Source organism: Aspergillus stella-maris, assembly GCF_047715825.1.
Source record: "Aspergillus stella-maris strain CBS 113639 unplaced genomic scaffold BDV14scaffold_53, whole genome shotgun sequence".
Classification (NCBI taxonomy): domain Eukaryota; kingdom Fungi; phylum Ascomycota; class Eurotiomycetes; order Eurotiales; family Aspergillaceae; genus Aspergillus; species Aspergillus stella-maris.
Window position 1 is genome coordinate 217,746 of NW_027396847.1, and position 20,639 is coordinate 238,384.

Below are 20,639 nucleotides of genomic sequence, written 5' to 3' on the forward strand. Positions count from 1 at the left end.
CTGCAGCATCCCACATAAACCCGACTCGAAAGTCCCAGTCTCCGTTCCTGAATATCCAATCCACCCCTGTCCTGAACAGCGCAGCCCCAACCGACTCAACCCAACTTTGGTCCTCCAACAAAGCAGTCCAAGCCCTTTGCCACCGCAGCCGGGCGGCGCAATGTCTTGGGTCTGGACGAGTCAGATCTAGGCTCGCCAGGCCCCGTACAGCCATTGGATGAGGACTGTGGGTTCGGGGCGAGATAAATGGCGCATTGTTCGCGAGCAGAAGTCGCTGCGCTGGGCTGCGCTGGAAGGCTGGACTGGACAGGCTGGGTTGCGTTCTGGAATGTCAGATTGTCGTAGCGGAGGATGAACGAGGGACTGGACTGGTGAGTTTGTCCGATTTTTTTGCCTCCTAGTCTCGACTCTTGTCTCGACTCCGAAATTTGCTCCGTGCTCTTTCTAGTTTCTAATCTCGGGGGTCAACTCAATTGATAGAATTGCAATGCTCTCCCCGCTTCACCCCGCACTTTGAGCACTGTACTCGCACTTGTGGATACCGTGTATCTTGAACTCTTACTCTTAGGTTGATTGCGAAGTTTTAGTCTGGAGTCTAGTGTGTATTAGACTTTAGCATTGCCCTTAGTCTCAGTCTATCAGTTTAGTTCAACGGTTCCGGCCGAATGCACATAGACTGGCAGTGGCCAGTGAGTGACTCGGGTGAGGGCCGAGGTATTATGGATCCTGCTAACCGACCTCTAGGCCCTAGGGGCAGGTCCAGGTCCAGGACACTAGATAGTTTCCAATCTACCCTAACGCTATAACATAGGCAGCTATGCTAGTTATATAATGGTAGTATCACCGGGTATCTCGCTATTTCGTTCCTCGCCTCTATATCAACCATGTAAATACGAGTGTCCTTGAGTTTGGGTCTGGTCTCAGCCAAGTAATAGAAAGAAGAAAATAGAGAACCAATGCAATGTACAGAGTACTAGGTAGGCCCTTGACTGCAATTTGCTTGCTTGCTTGCTCGCTGTATGATTATCATGTTCACAAAAGCCACCGTCCAGTCCACGTGTCTTACGTCCGTCGTCGTAACCATATTCCGTCCTGTCTGTTCTGTCGGGTCGTTTCTGGTCGTTATGCGTGGGGAAAATTGTAAACACTGAGATATTGTTGATTGCGAATGTGGGTATTGAGTATGTTGTATGTTGTTATGCGTGATATGTCCGTAAGTATGAGATGTAGATGTAGATGAGAATTTTCGTTCCTTCGAGTCTTTATGCCATTCGCGTCCGTATATATGCTCCCTTTTGCTTGTGTAATGGTTATCCAAAATGAGCCTCACGAATGTCTTCCAGCGCGGGTCAGCTGTCGATCATCCATGGATGTTTAATGATCTCTCCTATCGTCAAGCGGTTGTCTACGTCACGATCGAGCATCCTCCGAATCAGGTCGATGCAATCTTCTGAAAATGGAATAAAGGGGACACGGAGCGGGTGGTCGAGGATCTCGTCAATGTTGTAAAATGGGTTTTCCTTGTAGACGATTGTGTAGAGGAGGATGCCAAGCGCCCAAATGTCTTGCTCCTTGCCTCGGTATGACTTTCCCTGGAGAACTTCAGGTGCGGCATAGTCTATACAACGATTAGTTTGATCACAGAAAATCGGTACAATGACCCTACCTATCGTTCCCACGAAGACATCAAACGGCCCATTCTTGATGTAGGCCGCGCTGCCAAAGTCGATCAGCTTGATCCTCCCCTCGCCATCCAAGATCACGTTCTCATCCTTGATGTCTCGATGTACGACCAGCGCTTTCGTGTGTAAATGATTGATAGCGTTGACAACCTGCTTGAAGATATTCCGGCACTCCTGCTCATCCATATTTGTCTTCAACTCAATATAATCGAAGAGGTCCATGCCTGGAAGCCCGTGCGGTAACATCTCGATGTAGTAGTTGACATCGTCTTCAAAGAAACTCTCCATCTCCACAATGTTCGGGTGCTTGTAGCCATCTCTCCGCAAGAAATCCAGGACATGGATCTCCAGCGGTACCGTTCCGAGGCGACGATCGCGGGTCCATGTGTCGACGAGAATCCTCTTTTTCGTCACGTACTTGAGCACGACTTTCTTGGAAGGATTCTTCTTCAAGCGAGCAAGTTTGACTTCACCGTACGCGCCTTGACCCATTTCCTCGAGAATCACATAGTCCGAGATCGTGCGCTTCACAGGCACCTCCTTGGCGTTGGCGGGCTTCACCTCCGGCACGGGTTGCACAGGTTTGTCGGTGAGCGGCTCGGATGCGGCTTCGCTGAGCTGTTGGCTCAGGGTGGACGTTGCTGACCCCGTCTTTACAGATAATCCTCCGGGGACGGTAAGCCTCGGAGCTGTGGTTGTCGCTGGCGACGCTTTCGGTGTTGAAGTTTCCGAGGTATCTGTCGACTGAGCCGGTCCGTCATGATGCGGTGAGGGAGCCCGCGCTGGTGGGCCGTGCGAGTGGATGTTTCGTGAGTAAGTGACCCATAGGGCATAAACAAGTTCCGTTACCGTGATGGCTTCTTCACCGTCACCGGTCTCAGTCTCTTCTTCGGCCTTCTTCTCGCGTGGTTTCGGGAATATCGAGCCGCTCTTCACAACGCGCAACTGAACATCCACGGCGATTGTAGATCCATCACGGTGTTTCGCCGTGATACCAGCAGGCTCGAGAAATACAGATGCAACGTTCGCTTTGCCGTCCCGCAGCATAGAGAGAGTTCGTGCCCTTCGGAAACTAAGCTCTGGTATCACAACGCCATCTACCAGAGGCACATTTTCCTCGTCGGATATCACGTAAAGGAAATCATCGAATCCTGGGATAAGGTCCGTGATATCCAATCCCTCCGGCCGCTCATACCCAAACAACACCGAGGAGAAGACAGAGTTTGAGCTAATAATCTTTAGACTCGAGGACGACAAAACCATAATACCGGCCACGTGCGGGTAGCTAGATATCCGAAGCGAGCGCGAATCTTCGCCCTTTGAGATTGTGGTAGGGATACAAATCGTCCCCAAGGTCGACGCAGCAAAATACTTAGTCTCAGCGATTTCGCTAAGACCCTTTTCAACTGAGCCCTTGAAACAGTTCGGCGGAAGATGAGGAAGGAGTTTCGTGAGATGTTGTCCGGTCTCGATCATGCCATGGCCCCAAACTTTGTCGGTGGCACCACGAGCATCAGTGATGTTCCAAGACTCATCGCAGCTAATGTCGACAAAGTCTTCCTGGATCTCTTCTAGCACCCAGATTAAGCCACCGCGCTTCTCCATGACCCAAATACTCGCAGAACCCTTTGCGCCATTGCGTTTTTGAATGGGAACTACATCGCCGCACAGAAGAACGCCACGCGATTTAGTCGCAGGGTGGTTGAGTTGCCTGGCAGTATAGGTACTCGATCCGTAGCCATCATCGGTTTGAGCTCTCCTTGCCCGCGAAGGAGGTTTACTGAGCAGCTGCGCAGTGACACCATTACCCATTCCCATGGACTTTTGAACCGCGGGGTTCATACGGGGTTTATCGGGCGACGGCCGGGATTTCGCTGCAGCGGCGCTGGCAGGATCCCGCAGCTTAGCCTCGAGCCACTGCCGTCGGTCCTCCTGTACAACCTCTAGGATACTCAGTTTGCGGAGTTCAGCCTGTGTAACACCAAATACGAGACATGATAGGTCATTTGCCGCTATAATGGTCCAGGGTGCCTTGGACTCAGTCCGGAAAACAGCCTGTGATACCGGGTTCCATTTGCTGCTATGGGTGTGAAGGGCCGGAGTAGAGAAGACGGATCCGAGGGTCGAGGTGCTCAGCGGAGAAAAGGAATCCCCCGCGGAATATGGTTGTGCTAAACTTTCTATCAGTTGACGCTGGGGCGTAGACGGACTGACGTCTGTAAATGTACGTTTTAAGCTTACGCGCCTGGATGTAGGAGCGGTTCTTAACCCTCTTCTGTCGGAGGGTAGCTGTTGGCTGGAGGTTAATTGAGACTGCGCGGATTCTTGCGCTGGGGGGTGCACTGGCGGCTGCATAGTCTCATGGCGGACTTCTTGTAGGAGCCGCGGGGCCTCCGTGAATGTCTTTTCAAAGATATTGTCGCTCCCCATGTCTGCGGGCCCGGTCATGGGCCCTAAAGAGTTGGCGGATATAGCAGATTGAGACAAAAGATCCACCACCGCCTGCGTATCTGTATCGCCATGCATACGGCCCTGAGCGCTAGCAATTCCGGAATTGCTGGGAGAACCCCACTTGAAGCGGTCGCGCATGAAATCTATAGATCTCTTCAAGATATTCTGACGACTGTGTAATAACTCTTCGGACTGCTGTGCAAAGGAAAACGAATGTAAAGACTCGGATGGAAACCGGTGAAGGTCTTCTAGAGCATTCACATCAGGGTTGGATGCGACAGCCATTGAATTGGCTCTTGACGATGAGAGCGATCGTGGCGAGGGAGAGAGGGTGCGAGGGCTGAGAGCTCCTATAGAAGAGGCAGACATGTTCGGGAGTGTGAAGATGCGCGAGGGTGGCTGCGAACGTATACGATCTAATCCGGATGGGCCAAGTCCATGTTCATGTTGTTCAAGGAGTGGAGACCTGGAAAGATACAAATTGATGGTCTTAGTTTAGATTGACTTTTATACAGTGGCATTATTGTGCCGGCGAATGCAAGGGGAGGCTGCTGTTGCTGATTTACCCACCTTGGGAGGGATTCAATCCCAGCTGGAGGGGTCTCCACCGAGTATTTTGACGAATCGCCCTGGTTGCCAGAGAGATGTGTCATGTAAGAGCCATCCTCTGGGGACTCTGAGAGAGGTCCCAACGGGGACGATAAAGGACTCGGTTCACCTGAAATTTACAACGGCGTTAGCAACTTTCGGGCTTGTTCCATCCAAATAACGGAGCGGGCAACGTGGTCGCTAGAATTGCCCTGGCTTGCAAATCAAACGTGCAGTCAAACCTGCAATTGCAGCCGGAAAAAAAAGCAGAGCAGCGTGTCCCATCCCTTCCCCCCTGGTCTGTCTGTCCACTCGATCGACGCGGTGGCATTTCTTGACTCCAGCTCTTGCGCTCATAGGTGCTCCATTGTTTGCCGCTCCTTGAAATGGAACAATAGGATCGGATCCCAAGGAAGGTAAAGACAAAAGCGTCAAACTAACCATCGGGATTGTAGGAGGCAGACCCCATAGTTTTCCAAGCAATCAACGGCCCAGTGGCCAATACCAATCGGGCCGTTTGAAAGCAAGACCTTTAAACGGCGCAGGTTCGAGTAAAAGGCGAGGACGGGATAAGGAAGATAACGTTCGTACGGTGCTACATCAGACGGTTGAAAGTCAATTGGAGGTCGTAGGCGTGCACATAGGGTTTTCGTGTGTCTTGCGTTCTTCGCCGTATAGATTCGATTGGACGACTCGACGCGGGCGGTCGATCTCGGTTTCTCTTCGTATCGAAATTCGGGCAGGTCTGGGGTGGACGCAGAAGCGATCTGGCGTTAACGAAGGGAAGCGACCGACAGGGCGAGAGCTGGGTTTCCCTGTGGTATGAGCGACCAGGGGAGAGGGCGACAGACGCAAGGTCAGAGGGGCGAGGAGGGCAGGCTGGAGGCCGAGGGAGACCGAGTGGTGGTGGTGAGCACTGAGCAGCTGCCCCAGGAGGTCACAGGCACCGTTCCAGTGGCGACGAGCACGCGGGGAGGCGAATGAGAGCTAGATCAGTATGATTCCTCCTCTGATAACAAACTGCAGAAGGCAGCGCTGGTCAGAGTTTTTTGCTGCAAGCCCGCTGCAGGAGGTGGTGAGAAAAGAAAGACCGCCTATTAGCAGACGCGGGACCGATTCTGCGAGTGGAAACTGTCGGCGAGCGGAGAGGGTCAATACTGCCAGGGGGTGGGCAGTAAGAGTAGTGCTCTGTAGGACCACAATACGAAGGGAAGTAAATAATAGCTAAGGACAGACGATCGCGCAAAAAGCCGTAGCTAGGCCGAGGGAAAGTGGGGAGTGAAGCTGAATTAAAGGTCCAGAAGGGAAAGAAAACACTGAGAAGAAACGGAGTCGCGGACGATGACGTTGCTTTGCTTTTTATCAGTCGCTCTATTGACGCATGAAGGCGCGCTATGAGGAGGAAAGTCTTGGAATTTTATATTAATGTTCAACCAGGCCGGATGGACGCCGCAAGCAGAATCTCGTGAGGTCAAAGAAGACGCGCGGTGCAGCCACCCAGAAGTAGTCCGACCGCGCCTTCTCGCTGTACCCAAGTAAAATCAATCTACTACTGTCACTCCAAGCTCTTACCAACACACTTGCTAAGACTGTAGAAAACTGCCTGGGATCTGACACCGTTTCCAGCTCAGATCGAGCTGGTGATGTAATGTTGTATAGATGCAACTCTGCTCCTCGGACCCCTACTGGTCTTGGCACCCGATCCCAGCCAACCCACATGATAGGACAGCCTGATGGACTAAGTACCTACTAAATAGATATCGGAAGACACGGGTTGAGGATCGAGCCTTGGTCTGTTCCAAGGGTCTAGTGAGGCTCGTATTCAACAATGCATAACATAGCCACCTAAGTAGATATAGATAGCGCGGGGTATATAATTCAAGATCAATGAAAACCAAAATCAGCCTTGTTGCCCCCCTTTAGGCCCCCTCAAGCTTCTCATTGCCATTCCGTCAGGTTCCGCGTTGGGCTTCTGTTCAGCGTCGCCATTGCCGAATAGGGCGCCTTGCTTACCAGCGGCTCGCGACTCGCCATGTCTAGTCTGTTCCGGCGGGACCGATGCTGGACTAACGAAACTAGAAAGATGTCGCTCTCCTCCCAACATCCACGAGAATTCAGAATTGGCTAATGATGGCCTGGTAGGATTTCGTAAAGGCCGGGCGTTGTTCACTGGTCTGGGAGAGAGGATATTGCGTTGCCCGCTGTCGCTCCCGGTGGGTGATTTGGCGGTGGGTGTACTTGCTGCGCTGGAATCGATCGAAGAACGTGGGGGCTTTTCGTTTTCCAAAGTCGAGGGTTTTCCGCTGTTCAGCGTTGGTTGAACGGGAGACTTGACCCCATTCGTGGTGTCGGCGGCCTTGGGTGGTTGAGTTGCAGTGGGAGCAGGGTCCGACTTTTCGAGACTTGTTTGCACAGACTGGACCTTTGTGAGAGCTTGTCTCACAGACTTCGTAGCCTCATCATCGAGGGTCTCGCTCTTCGCCAAGTGAGAATGGATATCATTCACTGCCTCGCTCAACGTCTTCGCAAGTTTTTGATTGCTCTCATAGATACCCTCGATTTTGGCCTTCAGCTGGGCGGCGGCCTCGGACTCTCCAGATGTTGGGCCAGGGGAGCGAATTGTGGCAGGGTCTGTGAATTTCGCCAGTCGAGAAGCTTGCTCTGATTGCATTGTCTGCATATTCTTTTTTGCTTCATTCACAGCCCCACGGACAGCCTTTGCCACCCCCCAACCCTCGGTCCGCCGCTGTATGCCGTCCGAGACGTCCTGGAGAAGAGCTTCAATGCTTAGGGGACTATTCCTTGCCGGTGATCTCGAGGGGGAGCTTGCCGAACTGCTGTCCAAGAGGTCGTTGCGGAAATGCGACTTCCGATTTGGTCGAATCCGGCTTGGCGAGTCGGTCATTTTCGACAACTCTGGTGGCTTTCCTGAGTATTTGGAAATGATGAAGGACCCTCTTTCGGGTGTCGGGTTCTGTTCTAGGTATAGTCCGTCTTGAACGAACGACATCGGGGAATGGGGAGCAGGCGAAGGATAGCGGAGTAATGTAGTTAACGCCGTGGACGAATCGGCATCCAGCACTGTCGTTGTCAGTAGGTGACGATCCAGGGAGAGGTCGGGGGACTAACGTTGCCAACGCACGCGAAGCAGCATTGCGACACAAACAAACTCGATCAACTCTAGCCGGAGTCCTTCTGCAAAGAGCAAGTCCCAAGTCATGAGCATATCTTGAAACGGAAACTCGCGTCCGAACAAAAGGCGCATCCACCGACTTAAGGAGTCAGCTATTAGCTCAAGATAAATACAGAAGAGCGTGACTTACGTCAAGAAGATCTGTGGCAAAATGTTAAGCGCTTGTAGATGATCGGCCAATTCCAAGTCGGTAGCTCCCAAGAGGTCGTTGTGTATGTGTTCGCACTGAATGACAATTGGTATCGCGTCCACCTGACCGCTAGATGACCGATGTGTATTGTGCTCATAAAATACCCTGGCGCTCTGCATCACTGAGCAAAAGAGGCTGAACGCGTCATGCTCAATATACTCATGATCTAAGAGCTGAAGCATCAAATCATCATCTCGACCTGTCGATTTGAACTCTTCCAGGGCTTTAGGGTCGATAGCATCTCTATCGAGAGCCCATAGGAGCGGCGCCAATAACTCATGCATGCCTTGGCGATAACCCAGGTCAGGATTGAGCTTCGAGTAGATGAACAGTATATCAATCATTTTAGCTTTTGTTGCTGGCTCGTGAAAAAAATAGTTTTCTTGCAAACATCGGTCGACATCTTGGGATATATCCGCTCGGAGCTGTTCATCTTGTCGCAACGTTTGCCAGGGAGACTATTGAGTACGAATCAGCCAACCGGTTCATCTTCAAGATCAAGCTTCGCATACCTGTTCATCATCTGCCAGGGGATCGCTTCCCGATTGTAGGTCATCAGGGTGCTGAATATATTTCAAGAAGTGTTCCTTCAAGGCGACATAAGTGCCCCGCGCGTCGGAGATCTTGCTCGCCCATTGGGCACGGCTGAGGTCTTCAAATAGCAAGAATGCCTGTCTCTAGTAAGCACAGGTTTCTGCAAATAGCCCATAGGTATATACCTTCCAACATATTGACCTCAGCCAATCATTGCATATATTATCATCTTGGTCCGACTTAAGGGCGTCTCGAAGGTCCGATGGTGTGTCGCGGCCGTCAAACAATGTATTCCAGCGCTGTCTGCAGAGCACGTTAGCGATGAGACAATAAATGAAAAGAAGATCAGTACCTGGAATCTTCGATAGACTTCATCTCTCCATGTGGTGCGGTTAAGTTGAGTTGCAGGAAGGAAAATGGTCAAGGGGGAGATAAGAGTAGCTGCGGAGGTACAAGTGATTCCCGCGCGGGCGATCGATCGTCATTGTCATTCCTCGGCCTGCTTTTCCCCGCCATCGGAGTTTCAGTCAGCAATTTACCCAACACATCACTGCAAACACCCCCATCTCAGCAACGACTCTGATGTTGCGCGGCTTGGGTTTCGATGTCGGCAGACCTGTTCGCAGAATTTGGAAATGGCGCACCCACTAGCCAGCCTTCGAAAGCTGCTCGCCAGCAACCTGCGCCCTCTCAGGCCGGCTCCCTGATCGCCGGCTTGGATGCCTTTGAAGATACGCTGTCACAGACCTCCTCTAGCCATCTGAATGCGCCGACTTCATTGCAGACACACAATAAAACGCAAGACTACATGTTCGACGACTTTGGGGAATTTGAACTACCACAGAACGATCAAGATGAAGTGCTCTTCGATGCGACTCTCGAGACATTTTCGGGGGATGAAGATGACGACTGGGGGGGATTTGAATCCGCAAATTTTCCAGATCATCAGTTTGGACAAATGCGTACTCAAAAGCCTCTTCAGACGCCGAAGGCCGTAACACCGCCAGCAACGAAATCCATCCAGAGTTCTCAGCCATTAATAGGGCATTCAGGGACGGTAGATTTATTGGAATCTTTTAACTCGCTTATAGTCGATGACAAACCGACAACTACCCAAAAGCCCTCGACTCATACATTTCTTAACGACATCCCAGCAACAAGTCACGCAAATGTGCAGCCGCCGAGGCAACCGCTCCCGGTGGAAGAGGATTCCTTTGAGGATTGGGGGGATTTCACCGACGGGCCAGTCGAGACATCTAAACCAAAGGCTACAGAACCTCAACGAGCGCCTAGTAACAATGGACAAGCGCAAGCACCAAAAGCGACTTCACAAGCACGGGGAATGCAACAGGCGCTGAAGCCCACAGCACAGTCTCGGCCCAAAGATCATGTACGCCCAACCAATATTCCGCCGCCATCTATACTCCTAGAGTTATTTCCTCAACTTTTCGAACGTCTACGACAAGAAGGAACCGAAGCAAAGAGGAATTCGCAAGAGCGGGACGCACTTGATTCAGTCGCATTGTCTATCATTTGCACTCTGAAGGCTGTCGCACGGGTCGTCGCTGGCCGGACCTTGCGGTGGAAAAGAGACGCCATTCTGAGCCAGAGTATGCGAATTGGCCCTGCGCACGCAGGAAAGGCGGGCGGTATGAAGCTGAACACCGTGAACAAGAACGAAGACATCAAAGAAAAGCAAGAGGCTGTCGATGTCCTCAATCTTTGGCGGGACCGTGCTGCAGTGTTCAACTCGGTCATTCAAGCGGCAGGAAGACGTCCAGTGCAGGTGATCGCTGAGAATACTCGAGTCACGACAGCTACGGCTAGTCAAGGAGCTATAAAAGCCTCTCATGCATGCGCTCTCTGCGGATTGAAGAGAGACGAAAGAGTACCCAAGCTTGATGAGAATGTGGAGGACAGTTTCGGTGAGTGGTGGACCGAGCACTGGGGCCACACTGAATGCAGATCATTCTGGGAGGACAATTCCGGTCTACTTGGTCAACGGTGAAACTGGTTGTACCTATAGCATTCGGTTGACATTCGACACTCGGATGGAATTCAACCTGCGTCATTACTCGCTCCCCGTTCCAGGCTGCAGACCGCAAAATTGGAGCCCCAGCCTCGTTATCAGCGGCGATTGCCGATTCAGCAATCAGTGGCTACGAAGAGACATACTTCGTATGCAACTCACTCTTCTTCGCCCTCCTCTGGGGCATGTTTACCATGTTTGCTCGGTTACGATAAGGCGATAAGAGCGATAAGAGCTGGCAGGAACAGGTCAGTATAGGAATAGCAGACATTACACAAATAAACAATCCAAATGCTCTATTCCAAAGGCCAATGTTCATTCCGTGTAATCCGAATAGACGGTTTAGCGTTAGAGTAACTTTGGTGGTGGTGGCTGGGAGCACCTGCCCGATGATCAGTGAATGATGCCCCTCGTACTTCCACAGCCTAGATCACCCGACCACTTCAGCTTCTTTCACCATCTTGTCTTTGAGCAGTGACTCAAGCTGTCAGATCCTTCCGGGTGTCTCTGCTTATTTACGCTGTGCTCATTGACCGCACGTCCAATCGCCGGAAACCCGTGACTTAATTGACTTATCTGGCTCCCGATTACTCCACACCTTCTTCACCTCCGGACGACCTCCCTGACCTCTAGCCAGCTCAGCTCATCAGACAATCTGTCCTAATCCTTCACTCTGGGGGTTAATCCTCTACTCAGAGCCCTCTTTGCGACTATAATTAAACCCAGCTCTTCCTACTTCCGCGTTCCAGAACTTCGTGACTTCACTTGGCCCCTCACTCCGCAGCTATCTTCTTCCCCGCCTTGCGCTCTGTATTTGAGGCTGGATCCTCCCAAGCAGACAGCACTTTTTGCTGAAGACTTAAACCCTTTTACCTTTTGTTTTAACTGACATCGTTACCTATTCATCCACTTAGCTCTTCTGCAGCTTACCGTCGGAATACTTGAGGTTTTCGCAGGACCAGTGATTACCAAGTGCGCCGGCATCAGTGACGACAGGACAGAATGGGTCTCTCTTACAACGTTTATCTAACATCTTCTAAAATATTCGGATGCAAGTCTTGCAAAACGCATCTTGCCGACTATGACGACATTATCAGCCGAGTGAGTACCTACCGACCCTTCATTGTTCCAGGAGCTGCGCCTGACATGTTGTACCTGTTTCGCAGAATTTCCGAGGCCAACATGGCAAAGCGTACCTCTTCAACAGTGTCGTCAATATCTCTACCTCAGAAGCTGTGGAGCGTAGCATGACCACGGGGAAGCACATCGTCCGCGACATCTCATGCCGGCAGTGCAAAGAAACGGTAGGGTGGAAGTACGACAAGGCGTACGAAAACAGCGAGAAATACAAAGAGGGGAAATTCATTTTGGAGGAGGAGCTGCTTTGCGTCGTGTGCTAGAGTGTCTCTCGACTGGGTCTTAGTCTATGTCGCGCAGTTACATCGAATGGTCGACGGGCCTTCTAGAGGCCACGAGTGACGCTCGCGAGAGATTTCTCGCACAGACTGGCTAGCACAATGAGCATTTCAGCACGGCGCATCGTGGATTGGCGTTTATTCTGGTACTCGGTTTTGGCAGGTTTGGGCTGGGAGTTTCTGCAATGTATACGGCACTGCCGGATCTACTGAGGCGGGCCGGATCCCAGCGGTTCAGATTGGATCTCTTATTGATGTTGCGTTTTATCAGCTACGAGCTATTTTTTTCTTATTTCTTCAGACTGTGGATATGTGCAGATAGTCAGTTAGCCAAACCACTCACCACTCTAACTCAACCCCTCAGGCTTCAACAAGCAGCCATTACCCTCAATTGAAAACCCAAGATCATGGACATTAGGTACCTCATCCTCTACTCTGGGGTATTTGGTCAGTCCCATCCGTCCCAAAGGTCATGACCAGATCGGTCCCCTCCGGCCCCACTAACCCAAGGCACAACTGCGTTATCGGAGTCAATCCCGAATCCTCCCCGCAGAGCTCCAATTATTTTGTCCAGACAGACAAACCTGCATATCTCAAGGTCCTCACGCATCCTTGCCTACAGCGGTCTAGCCCAATACTTAGGAAACAAGACAGGAAAAGGACCCTAGAGAAAATGGCAAACTCAATGCGAGCTGTGGTTTTCAAGGAACCTTACACTGTCGCCGTTGAAGACCGGTCTATCCCGACTATCCAGGATCAAACGGATATTATTGTTCGCGCGAGGTATACGGCTTTGTGTGGAAGGTATGTAGCTTCCCTTTACAATACTGTGGAAATGTATATGTATGTATATGCGGGCGATGCTAATCGTGTTCGATGGCGCAGCGACCTCCATGTTTACCGCGGTACTGAGCCCGCGGGGGCAGGGTTTATTATGGGGCATGAGGTTACGGGGGAGGTTGTTGGTGTTGGGAGTGAGGTCAAGAGTGTGAAGATTGGGGATGTGGTTGTTTCAGCTTTTACGACTTCTTGGTATGTTACTTTTTTCCAGTTGGTTACTCAAGCTGAATGTGCTTGGTAGAGGGGGCTGATGGCTGATCCAAATTCTCGACAGCGGGAAATGCTTCTACTGCACGCAGGGCTTCTCGTCGAGATGTGACAAGAATATGCTTCTCGGATGTGATGTTCTCGATGGGGCGCAGGCTGAATATGTATGTTCTGTCGCATACCCGATGCACTCGAGAGAGAAACTAAAAATATGCAGGTCCGAATCCCACACGCAGACGGGACAGTCATTAAAGCGCCATCTGGTATAGATGACAAGTACCTCGTGCTCATGGGCGACATCTTTCCAACGGGATACTTCGCCGCATTGAACGCCTTCAAGAATGCTTCGGCTGCGCAAATCGCCGAACAGACTGTTGTGCTTATCGGTTGCGGCCCCGTTGGTCTCTGTGCGCTTATCAATGCGCTCGAGTACAAGCCCAAGCATATTATTGCTGTTGACTCTGTCCCGTCCAGGCTGAAGCTCGCGAGGTCCCTTGGTGCGGAACCGTGGGACTTCCAAACTGATCGAGAGGGACTCAACAAGAGGGTCTTGGAGTTGACGAGTGGGAGAGGGGCAGATGCTGTTATTGAGGTTGTAGGCTTGAGCCCAGCGCTCAGGATGGGATTCGAGCTCTTGAGGCCTTGGGGTATCATTAGCAGTGTCGGAGTTCATAACGGAGAGGTAAGTTTCCTATCAGCGTTTGGTCCAACAGCCGATGTTAACCTTACTGCGTGCCTAGATACCCTGGGACGGAAACGAGGCATATGGAAAGAACTTGACCCTGCAGATGGGACGATGCCCGGTACGATCTGTATCGGATGCAGCACTCGAGGTGTTGAAGAGGAACCAGCAATTGCTTGGGTAAGTAATTCTCCTTGTTCTGAAAATCAGGTTTGTTGCTAATTGGGTAGATTCATGACGGAGCATATTGTGCCTTTGTCGCAGGCTGTGGAAGCGTATGAGTTGTTTAATGCGATGAAGGTGCAGAAGGTGATTTTCGAGGCAGCGAAATAGAATAGGGAGTATGAAGTATAGAGTTAGAACATAGACAGTGACACAGATATAGAAGACAAAGGTGATGCCTAACGTGGTCATACATACTGGTTGGCGCTGATCTCTCTAGGCAACACAGCCTCGTTCAACATAAAGTCGCATCTACATCAACCTTAATGACAGGAACAACACAACCAACATGCTCCCCAATAAGCAAAAGAAGGGTCTTTATTCCCTCCCAGACGAGCTTTTACTCCTGATCGGGCAGGAGCTGTCGACGCGCAGTCTCCACGCTCTCATCCACGCCTCCAAGCAGTTCTACTTTGCTCTTTCCTTGCAACTCTACAAATCAGTGCCGGATGAGGACCAAAGTCGACGAAACCTGTACTATGCTACTTCTTATGCCACCCGCACTGGTAATCTCGTGACTCTCAGAAAAGTCCAGGCATCCTTCACGCCGCAGGTGAGCTTTGCCGACTTCGACTTGTTTCCGGACCTGCAGGCGGCCGCTAAAGATGGCCATGACCACGCTCTGCAATTCCTCTTTGAATATGGTATTACCCATCGACCTGATGATCTGAGGAGTCTGGTCTCATCAGCTGCTTCAAGCAACCATGTAAGGACCATAGAAACTCTGCTAGATGCCGGTGCGGACATCTCGTCTCCATGCGACTTATACAAATCCCCGCTTCGTGCCGCCGCTATGGCGTACAATGGTGACCTATCCACTGTGAATCTTATACTTAGCCGCGGGGTGTTTGAAGACCCGAGGGGCGACGAAGGAGACACGCTGCTGCATCACCTGGCGAAGTTCGCACGGTTCGATATGCTACATTTCTTCCTGAAAAGGGGACTGCCAATCGACGCACAGGATGACAGCGGATTCACGCCTCTTTCCACTGCAGTAAGCAGGGCGAGCCACTCAACTGTCTTGTTGCTGCTTTCTCGTGGAGCCAATGTATCTATCTGCGAGACATCTGGGAAAACCCCGTTACATGTGGCTGCAACAATCATTGACACGTCCGCATCAGACATCGTAAAGCTCTTGTTGGAACACGGTGCCGACGTTAATGCCCGTTCGTCCGCGGGTAGGACCCCTTTGCATTTCGCAGTCCAGGGTGGCGGAGACGGGAAGATTGTCCAAATGCTCATCGAAGCGGGCGCGGATTGTCATGCTGTCGTCAACGACGGACAAACGCCGCTGCTCGTTGCTATGTCAACTAGCTATGGTCAGCACTCATGTATCTCTTTGCTAATAGATGCTGGCGGTGCAGACAGTCCAGATCAGAATACTCGGTCATTGATTAACTGGGCTGTGTGCCATAATCTTTTCGACCTCGTGAAGAAGCTAATCAGTGACCGAATCGACCATGACCTGCAAGGGTTCCTGGAGACACGACCGCTATATGAGGCAGTACGTCCTGGACACGGGGAAGTCCTGAGTTTTCTCCTTACAAAAATATCGAACGTCAACTGGAAAGACGCCAGCGGAGAAACAGCTCTCATGAAAGCCGCTGCTTGGGGTGCCTCTATCGCTACCGTGGAACTTCTCTTCGAGCACGGCGCCGATGCCAATTGCAAGAATAGATACGAGGCTACAGCTCTGATGCATGCGGCACGTTGCAGCAGTGAGGAAGTGACCGCGATGATACTTGAGAAAACGGTTGAGCCTAAGGCCTTGGACACGCCGCGTCAGTCAGCCCTTGACTACGCTTTGAAAGGACGCAATGAAGATAACGTCGAGTTACTCCTCAAGCATGGAATCACTTCTGTCAATGAGAATATCATGGAAACTGCCATCAAGGGGGGCAGCCCACTCATTGTTCGAAGTCTGCTAAATCACTCATACAAGGCCAACGCCAAAACTCGTTCAAGCGAAACACCTCTGACTATAGCTTGCGCAGATGGGAATTTAGCCATAGCTGAAGTCCTTCTTGATGCAGGAGCGAATCCCAATACACCAGGCAGCAACGGATGCTCTCCTCTTTATCTTGCCTGCAAAGTCGGGAACCTCGACCTGATGGAGCTGCTGCTCAAACGGCGTGCATATGTCGAAGGCTCAACATCTCTAGGGCCAAATCCTCTTGGAGCGGCTGTGAAGATGCCCGAGACAGAGTTTACGAGCCTTCTTCTCGCTCATGGCGCCAATCCCAACGCCCCCATCGGGAATCCAGGTCTGAACACGACAGCCCTCATGACGGCGGCTCGCCACAACCGACCCGAAAACATCAAGCTCCTGTTAAAGCACGGTGTCTCCCTCAACACTAGAGACTTTTTTGGTCGTACTGCACTATTCGATGCCGCTGGCGAAGGACATACCGAGGCCATGCAGGCTCTCTTAGATGTCGAGGCAGAAACTGAGACATATGACTTAAGTGGCCAAACACCTCTGTTCTGGGCTGTGTATGGAGGTCATATTCGCGCTTCAGAGATGCTTGTACAGGCTGGTGCAGATGTTGCTCACGCCGATAAAGCAGGCCTGACACCTGTTACGGTTGCGATGAGGGATCAAAATGAGGATATGATCAAGGTTCTTTACTCACAGGCTCTAGCATAGGGTCTGTTGGATGTTGAGCATCATTAAGGCCATGACTGGTCACATAAACAAGATTTCATGATGCGAAATCTTTTTGAGACTTTCGCTCATAAAAGCCACCAGTAAAATACCCTATCGACCAGATATGCCAACCAGATATGCCAACCAGACATGCCACCAAGCAACAGAGCCCAAACAAGACCAGCATCCCCAACTGAACAATCAATACCATAACCAAATTAGAAACAAACTCTAGAACCTATCCCAGAGAACTCAATCAGACTCTGAAACTTAATAACACCCCGCCAACAAACCCTCTCTCCCACCTGCATCAATCTTTTCCTTCCTTCCTCCGTTCCTTCCACGATGGTGTACTGAAGCATGGTGAAGTGTCCATCCATTTTCCTTCGGCCCTGCATGAATCGCCTCGTACCTAATCGCACCTAATAATCGCACGACATTGGCCAGCACATCCAAGCCGAGAACGTTCTCGACACCAGCAAATTCTCTTTTCTTTTTTCTTCCCATGTTCGTCTCAGACTCTCGACCAACTATGTGCGTTGTTGAACGGGTGTGGCAGCGGCTTAGGTGGCTTGCTTTGCATGGAAGGTCAAGGAATGGCGGTTTGGATCGGCCAGTTAGGTTCATTATGGAGTTGGGGGAGGAATCCATATATCTGATGTGATGTGATGTGATGTGATTTGTTTTGTTCAGAAAAAGAAATAAAAATAAAAATAAAAAAGGCTCACTCATGATGGTCAAGAGAGTCTATCGAGTCTATTCTATCGTATTCTAGTTTAGGGGCTGGCGACGATTGATTATTTCACCCCCGTCAGTCTAAACTCGGTATTGTTCTGTAGGCTGTTGTCGTTCTTCTGGGAGTATTTGTACTGTGTATTTGCTGGGAGCGAAGTGCAGCGTGGTGCGTTATAGGGTTATGGGTTATGAGTTGAAGGTAGCATAGTAATGGTAAGGAAGGTTTTCTATCATGCTATGACATGTAAAGGGGATATCAGATAAGGTAAGTAAGTAGGTAGGTAACTAGAAGACTAGAGTCTAAAGACATTGGAAAAAGATCTATCTATAGAGCACGATTACTCTGAATAAATGAAGTCAACCCCTGAAGAAAAGATGAAGATTGGATAATGCTAGAATGCGTTCCGTTCGGAGTTATACATGTAAAGGTATAGGTATAAATATGGTATAGGCATGGTATAGAGGCCAGACAAGTAGTGGCCTTGTATAGAACAAAATAAAGGACCAAAAGAAAAAGGCAATAGTAAATGCGATGAGGATCGTGCGTGGGGAATGTAAAGGAACGGAGAAAAAAGGATACAAGATGAGGAAATATGGACCAAGGGATAGACGCTGTGGACAAAAGAAATGAGATGTTATAATATACCCTTATTCCATCATGCAGCAGGGCCACCCCGGCCAAACAACGGGGCGGTACAGTTCCCTGAATTGGTCATACACGCAAAGGGGGTCTCCAACTCCAACTAGTCAAAGCACAGTCACAAAGTTCACGCAGGGTCTCGTTCGTACATGTCATGAGAGAGTTATAAGGCCCGGGAGGGTCAAGCCGCTCCCAAAATGGGCCAACGGATGAGGAAGTTATTCCTCCATCCGTCCAAAAACACCGTCGTCGTCGTCATCCGCCTGGGTGGGGCGGCTGCCAAAATCAACATCAGCGTTGCGGGTTTGCCGGCTGCTGCGTTCCGTGTTCCCCAGCCTGGCTTCACGCTCGTCCGACACCTTGTACGACATTGACGGATTGTAGGACAGCGACAGGAACACGTCCTGTTGAGAGCTTGGCAGGGTAGTAGTGTCGGTCACGCTGGTCCCTGACCGACCCACGCTGGTTCCTGAAGCGCTCGCCTGGTCGAGGAAGCGGGTTGGAAGCGGGGGCACTGGTGGCACACCAGGAGACATCGATGTCGGCCCCATCCGGGGAGTGCCAAAGTTGCAGAGTCCGATGGCTGCAGCCAGATCCGCTTCGTCGTCGTCGGCCAGCTTGGCCTCGGCAGTGGACGGCCGAGTGTCGATGCTCGAGTGTCGGAAGTGCGAGAAAGCCGGAGAAGCCCACGGCGCGCTGCCCGTGAACGAGCTCGAGGGGACGGTCTGGAACGACTGGGAGTATTGACGGCCGGTGTTGTTGACAGTAAACGGCTTCTCGGGCTCGATCGACATGTCATCGTCGCTGTTATCTTCGTCCATCGGCGGAGGTGTGGTCTCCGCTGAGCTGATCCCGTCGCGGAGTTCAGATGACGCGTCTGGAGACGCCGAAGACGTCTCAGACTCAGCGTCAGGACCGTCCGTAGTCGGCTCGTCGACATTCATGGTGACGAGGACCGACGCGGCTTCCAGCAACTGCACCTGCTGGTGCTTGGAAATCAGAAGTTTCGATGTAATCGCCCATGCAGGGTCATGTTCCCACCTAAGTTTTCGATAACATGTCAACCGACTGCAAATCCACCACGGGAAGGGAGGAGGTAAGGGGACGTGGAGCTAAATGGGGAGCTGATAGACCACGAAGGCGACCGTTGCAGAGCCGACATGGTGCATTGCTCCAGACCGAGCCGGGCGACAGGATGGCAGAGGGGGGAGGTTACACACATATGCTTGGACAAGCAGCTGCCATGCTTGTACCCCTTCCCACAACGATCGCAGCGAAGTTCAGGCCTGGCACCTTTTCCTTCGCCCTTGACCAGGTGTCCCCCTTCGCTAGCCCGACGGTTGCGGTTCTTGGGGCCGGCCTGCTTGTCAGAGGCACCACTTCCATCCGCCGTCGTTGTCTGGGTCATTGGTGACGCGTCCTGGGCCTGGCTGGGGGAAGCCTTGCGAGTAATCAGGGAGTCCCGGCTGGGGCTGTTTACACTGCGGGAGAGGTAAGAGCTAAAGGCAGAAGTGGCTCCAACCGAGCTGGATTCTAGACCTTTTCGACTTCCTCGACGGTGAGCGGGCATAGCGATTGCTGCGGAGTCTGGAGAATCTTTCAAGGTGGCAGCAACTGCAGCGGCGGCGTTGGCGGCGGCTGTGGTGGTCACGCTCTTTCGGCGAGTCACCCGATGGTTGGAGTTGACGGCACCGAGAGAGATGGAGTGCGAATGGTGACGAGGGGCGGATTGAGGAAAGGGACGAGAGAGAGATAATTCCTAATTTATTGACACTGACGTTAGAAATAATTTACGAGAGCCAGACGGTCAGAAATAAGACACGCCCAACAAAGGAGACAAAAAGAGAAAGTTACCTTGAATGAGGCCATGGTGGGTACGCGGACTTTGGGAAAGTCAATCCCAAAAAGTCCCTGAAGAGTATAAAGTCAAAACTGCCTGATTGCTGCGATTAGCAACGGTTTGAGATTGTTCAGAATAGTTGAGAATCGGCGCAGAGTCGATTTGAGAGCAGGGGAACGGTGGCGGGAGGAGCGCAGGGTACCTGTAGGCGAAGGAGAACTGGGGGCCCAGGGCACAGAAGATAAGCAATTGGGCGAGACCGAATTGAGTAAGAGACGGAACGAGGGCGGGCTTAGGAGAGAATCGACGTCAAGGAAAGAGAATCGAAGGGATGGAGAAGTCAAGGAGCAGAAGTGGTAGCGAGAGGGAGTGGTGGTGGTGAAGGTGAAAGGTGAGAGGAGAAAGAAAGTCGAACAGCAGCAGCAGCAGTAGTGGATGGAAGCAGAGCGAGCCAGAAAGAGGCCTCCACGAGGAGGTCCTGTATCTCGAACGGCGTATTACCCGTGGATCGGGTGGCAGCTGAGGTATCTTACGCGGCCGGTACAATGGAGCCTGGACCGTGACTTTGTGGGGGTATGGTAATTTTGGCTGCACTTGCTAGTATGCGGGGTCGGCGATCAGACTGCCAATTCAAGGGATTCAGTCTTTGGAATTGGAATAATAATTATTACAGGTTTTGAAGAGTCTAATCAACTGATGTGCAGTTGACTCTGATCATGAGCATCGACAGGCCGATTAAAGTCG

General features: G+C 51.4%; 8 protein-coding genes across 8 annotated transcripts; 5 read left to right on the forward strand and 3 right to left on the reverse strand.

Moving 5' to 3' along the window:
- Positions 1-781: 781 nt before the first annotated feature.
- BDV14DRAFT_109854 (serine/threonine-protein kinase) lies at positions 782-5,454 on the reverse strand. Its single transcript, XM_073765657.1, has 4 exons — positions 5,163-5,454; positions 4,704-4,851; positions 1,667-4,599; positions 782-1,618 (listed from the first exon to the last, which is right to left on the reverse strand). Exons 1-4 carry the CDS (start codon positions 5,188-5,190, stop codon positions 1,350-1,352), a joined length of 3,378 nt encoding a protein of 1,125 aa, XP_073625288.1. The 5' UTR covers positions 5,191-5,454; the 3' UTR covers positions 782-1,349.
- A 759-nt stretch (positions 5,455-6,213) lies between these two features.
- On the reverse strand, positions 6,214-9,087 carry BDV14DRAFT_178804 (GTPase-activating protein GYP6). The gene is made up of 6 exons (XM_073769635.1): positions 8,991-9,087; positions 8,824-8,941; positions 8,617-8,775; positions 8,045-8,562; positions 7,851-7,993; positions 6,214-7,802 (listed from the first exon to the last, which is right to left on the reverse strand). Exons 1-6 carry the CDS (start codon positions 9,011-9,013, stop codon positions 6,622-6,624), a joined length of 2,142 nt encoding a protein of 713 aa, XP_073625289.1. The 5' UTR covers positions 9,014-9,087; the 3' UTR covers positions 6,214-6,621.
- Positions 9,088-9,139: 52 nt separating this feature from the next.
- BDV14DRAFT_109901 (uncharacterized protein) lies at positions 9,140-10,722 on the forward strand. The gene has a single exon (XM_073765658.1). The coding sequence runs from the start codon at positions 9,243-9,245 to the stop codon at positions 10,644-10,646; it is 1,404 nt and encodes a 467-aa protein (XP_073625290.1). The 5' UTR covers positions 9,140-9,242; the 3' UTR covers positions 10,647-10,722.
- Positions 10,723-11,669: 947 nt separating this feature from the next.
- Positions 11,670-12,067, forward strand: BDV14DRAFT_202981 (putative Yippee zinc-binding protein Moh1; the record flags this gene model as incomplete). Its single annotated transcript, XM_073774177.1, has 2 exons — positions 11,670-11,768; positions 11,834-12,067. The coding sequence occupies 2 exons, from the start codon at positions 11,670-11,672 to the stop codon at positions 12,065-12,067; spliced, it is 333 nt and encodes a 110-aa protein (XP_073625291.1).
- A 26-nt stretch (positions 12,068-12,093) lies between these two features.
- BDV14DRAFT_109909 (uncharacterized protein) lies at positions 12,094-12,511 on the forward strand. The gene has a single exon (XM_073765659.1). The coding sequence runs from the start codon at positions 12,268-12,270 to the stop codon at positions 12,475-12,477; it is 210 nt and encodes a 69-aa protein (XP_073625292.1). The 5' UTR covers positions 12,094-12,267; the 3' UTR covers positions 12,478-12,511.
- Positions 12,512-12,666: 155 nt separating this feature from the next.
- Positions 12,667-14,186, forward strand: BDV14DRAFT_178808 (alcohol dehydrogenase family protein). The gene is made up of 6 exons (XM_073769636.1): positions 12,667-12,886; positions 12,968-13,114; positions 13,197-13,293; positions 13,347-13,811; positions 13,870-13,991; positions 14,042-14,186. The coding sequence occupies exons 1-6, from the start codon at positions 12,756-12,758 to the stop codon at positions 14,142-14,144; spliced, it is 1,065 nt and encodes a 354-aa protein (XP_073625293.1). The 5' UTR covers positions 12,667-12,755; the 3' UTR covers positions 14,145-14,186.
- A 136-nt stretch (positions 14,187-14,322) lies between these two features.
- BDV14DRAFT_202983 (ankyrin repeat-containing domain protein) lies at positions 14,323-16,680 on the forward strand (the record flags this gene model as incomplete). Its single annotated transcript, XM_073774178.1, has 1 exon — positions 14,323-16,680. One exon carries the CDS (start codon positions 14,323-14,325, stop codon positions 16,678-16,680), a length of 2,358 nt encoding a protein of 785 aa, XP_073625294.1.
- A 1,593-nt stretch (positions 16,681-18,273) lies between these two features.
- Positions 18,274-19,924, reverse strand: BDV14DRAFT_202984 (putative C2H2 finger domain protein; the record flags this gene model as incomplete). Its single annotated transcript, XM_073774179.1, has 3 exons — positions 18,274-19,096; positions 19,276-19,814; positions 19,910-19,924. The coding sequence occupies 3 exons, from the start codon at positions 19,922-19,924 to the stop codon at positions 18,274-18,276; spliced, it is 1,377 nt and encodes a 458-aa protein (XP_073625295.1).
- Between the last annotated feature and the right edge of the window lie 715 nt (positions 19,925-20,639).